At 46.7% G+C, this 4,732-nt stretch overlaps 1 protein-coding gene across 2 annotated transcripts in view; it reads left to right on the top strand.

The window, feature by feature from the left end:
• Positions 1-4,732, top strand: part of bcor (BCL6 corepressor) — a 35,066-nt gene that overhangs the window by 28,483 nt on the left and 1,851 nt on the right. For both annotated transcript variants that reach the window (XM_008281624.1, XM_008281616.1), the window contains 2 exons: positions 1,330-1,496; positions 2,249-2,394. In XM_008281624.1, the coding sequence (XP_008279846.1) occupies positions 1,330-1,496; positions 2,249-2,394 (313 nt within the window). The remainder of the gene's footprint in view (positions 1-1,329; positions 1,497-2,248; positions 2,395-4,732) is intronic.

The raw sequence follows: 4,732 nt of genomic DNA, 5'->3' as shown, positions 1-4,732 counted from the left end.
CTCTCTCTCTCTCTCTTCGTCCCCGTTTCTTCATTATCTCTCTTTCCGTCCTCTCCTATATCACCCCCTATCACTACACAACACCCCCCCCTCCCTAGTTTCGCACGACCACCCACTACACCCCACCCTTTCATCTCTTGTTATTATCAGCTGCAGCCCAGAGGACGGCCCCAGCAGATTTCATCCACAGATTCATTTATCTGTCATCTGTTGGGGTGTTGCCTCTCGCCTCTCGCGCTCCTCCGTCCTCTCTAACCCTCTGCTCATCCCTCTGTCAGTCCTCGTTCCCTCCACTGCCTTTTCCTTTCCTTCCCTTCCTCTTCCCTCCATCCGCCCGATGCCCAAAGAAAGAGTGAGACAGAGATAAACACTTGGACTAGATGGCAGCCTAGAATTAGCATAGAAATGGAAGTTTGGAGTCATTTCCCAGGTTCAGATGAGCAGCTTCTCTCCTCTCGGCACAGGACTGTTAGCAGGACAGAGTGTGCATGTGTCCAGATATATGGGTCCTGCATTCACTTATACAAACATATAAGATAAAATATATAAAAATGCAGACATTTTTCTCTTTGTTTCTTCAAGGGGTCTGCAAATGCTCATGCGGGATCCCACACAAAGTTTCGTGTCCATCAAGACACAAACACCCGCTGTGTTGAAACACACACTTGTGTGACTCGGACAGGCCCTGTATCAACACACTGCCAGGCTGCTTTCTATCTCTCTGTTTCCTCTCTGTTTAATAGCAGCAGACACTGCTCCAGTCCAATAAAAACCAGTCTGACTACTTAGTGCTGGACGCCCAACTGTCACAGCCCTAGACCAGAGAAAACGCTTCCAGCTCTTGAGCGCCTCTATCAAATCTCTTTGTTCCGCTTCCATTATGCTGTGTTCAGAGCCCAGCCATTGTAACTGGCTGCCACAGTGGCGTCCAGACCCAACCATGGCACACAGACACACACGTTCACACTCGCTCACACACACACACACACACACACACACACACATACGTGCACAGGCAGAATCTGGCGGGCTAAATACAGTTGAGTCACACTTAGTCTCCTCGATGTGTTTGGCGCCAGCTCTAGTATTATGGAGCATTTGTGTGCGAGCGTTGTATGTTTGTCCGGCACAGGAACACACTCAGTTCCTCCTTTCCCTAATTTCTCTCCCACAGGAACTGTAAAGGGAAGGACTGTTTGCGTATGAGTCTGCTCTGTCTGACTTGTGTGTTTGGTCTTGCAGTGCCTGGTTTGTCACCACTCGTACACAAACAATCTCGCACGCTAAACCCTACTCTCCCTCTGTGTTGGCTCTTTTTTTTTTTTGCAGGAGGTGGTGTTGTACTGTCTGGAGAACAGAGTATGCGAGGTGAATCACAGAGACTACGCCGGATACTGCGCTCTCCACGAGGCGTGCGCCCGCGGCTGGCTCAGCATCGTCCAACACCTGCTGGATTACGGCGCCGACATCAACTGCAGCGCACAGGATGGCACCAGGTAAACAAACGCTGTCATTCATATGCAACCGCAATCAATCCTGTGCTTGCTTAGACGCTCCGGTTTGCACAGTGCAAACACAGTGCGTTTTCTTTCTACATTTCCTAATAAAGCAAGCTGGGAGCTTAGTCATCAATTAAGTGACCCGAGCTTGCTCGTATCTAAATTTTTGCGATTTATTGCACACCCTTTTTACGAGAGCTGCGATTTGACAGATTGGCTGCAGTTTTAAATGGGAAAGGCTACTTCTTTCATTGCTCTGTTATTAAAATTTACAGTAGGGGGTCTATTCTAAGAAACTGTGCTCAGGTCTTAAAGGAATATCATGTAGCAGTTTCGCTTTAATTAAAATATTACCAGATTTGCAACATCCGTACTGTTATATTACACAGGTTGGACGTTGCTAAGACAAATGGCAGTCGGATAAATCAAAACTGCATTTTACTTTATGACCCACTAGGTCAGAGTTTAGGGGAATACAAATGAGTAAAATATATTTTATGGTGCAAAAGTGTTCTTTTTAAATTTCACTGAATAGCGAATAGTGCCAATAAAATCACCTCCTAATATGTTAATTCAATAGAACACCAAAGTGTAGAATGATCAAAACTGAGACAAGAGACAAGTTATTTCACATTTTTAATACTTCACACAGCATTTTTAACATTTATCCAGACATTCATTTGCCTGTACTGTCAGTGCTGTTCCTGTTGGGTAATTATTAAAATAAATGCCCCTGTCTGTGCGTCCAGACCGATTCATGACGCCGTGGAGAATGACCACCTGGACGTGGTGCGAGTCCTGCTGTCTTATGGCGCTGACCCCACCCTGGCTACATACTCTGGCCGTGGCCTGCTCAAGATGACCCACAGCGACGGCATGGAGCGCTTCCTCACTGGTAAGTGTGCTTTTCTGTGTACGAAAACATTTAACTCAGTGTTGGTTTGCGATCACAAACGCTTGAAGTGGTATTTTCAATGTCTCCGATAAAGAAACTGCACAGCATACAGATTTTACAGTTAGTACAATTTTTTTGTTGAGCTTGAAAAATGACTCACAAACAACAGGCCCACTGAAAGTTTAATTTAACCCTCTGAACCCTAAGCAGTTTCTGGGCTTTATTTTTTTTTTTTTTTGTGCTTCTGTCGCATTTTTCATCACTGTGGGCTCATTTTTCACTGCAATATAAAATCATACACCTCTATGGGAATGGCACAACCAATGCTAGAAGTAGAGAGAACAAAAGAATGGTTTCTGTGCAGTTACGATGCCATAAATCATTTTAAAAAGGAGAAGAAAAAAAAGAATTTCTTTGTTTATTTTACAAAAAATGAATCCGCATGTACAATATTTTCTAAGTTTCCACAGGTGTAACCAATAGTAGAAAAAAAATGGTGGCTCCAAATACTATAGATATTTTACGACTTAGATTTTTCAACTTGTTTGCATACTTGTCTCATATCTGCTTTGTGTAAACACTGGCTGCAGTTCAGCCAAAAAAGTCGCAGAATTTTCGTCACGACTGTTGGTCACAGCTGAGTCAGTCGTGGCTTCACAGTTGCAGAGAGGAGCACAGAAAATAATGTTTTTTCCCCATCATGACTTGAAGCTTAGATTTGGTTAAGTGTCCTGACAGAGCCATACAGCACATGATTAGGACTGTTGGGAAGTTTAAAACCTTCTTTCTGTGTCTGCGGTCCTTGCCTGTGAAATAAACCGACACTTCTGGTGTTTGAGAGGGTTGTAATCTGTAAACTGTAAAACTGAAATTCCCCAGATGAAAAAAAAGTACATATAATGTATACTGCTTTTCCTTTTTGAAACTAAAATGGATGTTTTGAATGCTTATAGCACATTTAAATTTAACCGTTTTGCAGTGAGTGGAAAATTTTCTAGCCTCACGCAGACAAAATGAAATGCAAAAGCCAGAAAAATTTGAATATTAATGTGCCCTTGACCACAAATCACAAAAATCACAAATGCTAGAAAAGGAGGCAAAAGCCTGAGAGATGAAAGGATTTCGTTTTAGCCGACACGCACACACCAGAGAGTGGACACCAAGGTGGGGCGTGGGTAAACTTTTAAAAACGTTGGTCGCCAACCCGGTTCCCAAACGCCCCCATCTTGGCTCGCTCGCTGTTTGCTGTTCTTTCAGCGCTGTGACCTCTGTGCAACCTGTTGGTGTGAGTCCCCCCCCTCTTTTGTAAATCCTGATCCCGCACCTCCCGACAACCGCTAGACATGTCCATGTCTGTCATCCCGTCTCCCCTCCGGCGCCCTGCCTCCCTCACCCATCCCTCCCCCATCCCTCGACCACCTGTTAGATAGGGAGTCTCAGCCCGCCGGGGTGCGTGCTGCTGCCTCTGAGCTCCTCTATCTGGTTACTTAGCAACGGCAACTGTGTTTGCTCAGCGTACGTGCGGAAATGGGCCTCGCTCTGGCTGGAGACTCTGCGTTTTTGTATGCGTGCATGTGAGCGCCTGCCTTTTCACAGGGCTGCCACGCTACAGTGTGACGTGCGTTGTGCGAGGACTCGTCTGGATGTTTGTAGTTAAAGTCGAGTCAACATGTGCAGGGGAGGAGAAGGGAAATGAAAGCGCGCAGACACACGCTTCCTCTGCAGCCAGCTGCTTAATATTACCTGAACTGGTTAAAAAAAAAAAAAAAAAAACGAAACAGAAAAACCTTGCGGCACGAGTCACAGAGAGGCGGACAGGTGGGCTTAAAATGGAAAAAAAAAAAAGGAGGGTTTTTGCATGTAGACGGCTGGAAAGGTGGTGTTGAATTTTGACGGGGTGGATCGATGGCGGGGGGAGAGATCGAGCACCGGAGAAAATGAGCGAGAGCAAGCGATTGCTGCCCTCCCTCCACCTGGTCCCACTCATCTGGAGGCCGTTAATCCCTCCAAACACACGCCAGACGCCCCACGCCTCAGCGCTGGCACCGAGCCCAGCTCTCGCTCTGCAAATGCGCGTGTGCTGAATACACACCGCGCTCTCGCAGCGAGTGTGTGTGTGTGTGTGTGTGTGCGCTTATCCAGCTCCCTCTGCTTGTTTGTTTCCAGCTCCCCGTATATATGTGTGTGCGCATTTAGCGAGCTGTGTGTGGTTCTTGTTTGATTCCTGGCAGCCGTCTGCGGCCCTGCTCTGAACTGAGCCAGCTCCAACCCGGCGGAGACAGTCACTCTCCTCCCCCGTGGTACAACCGCTGGCCCCTGACCATCAACACCGCCCCCC

Source organism: Stegastes partitus, unplaced genomic scaffold, assembly GCF_000690725.1.
Source record: "Stegastes partitus isolate 25-593 unplaced genomic scaffold, Stegastes_partitus-1.0.2 Scaffold7, whole genome shotgun sequence".
In the NCBI taxonomy this organism is placed as follows: Eukaryota; Metazoa; Chordata; class Actinopteri; family Pomacentridae; genus Stegastes; species Stegastes partitus.
This window is presented reverse-complemented; position numbering and strand designations above follow the sequence as displayed.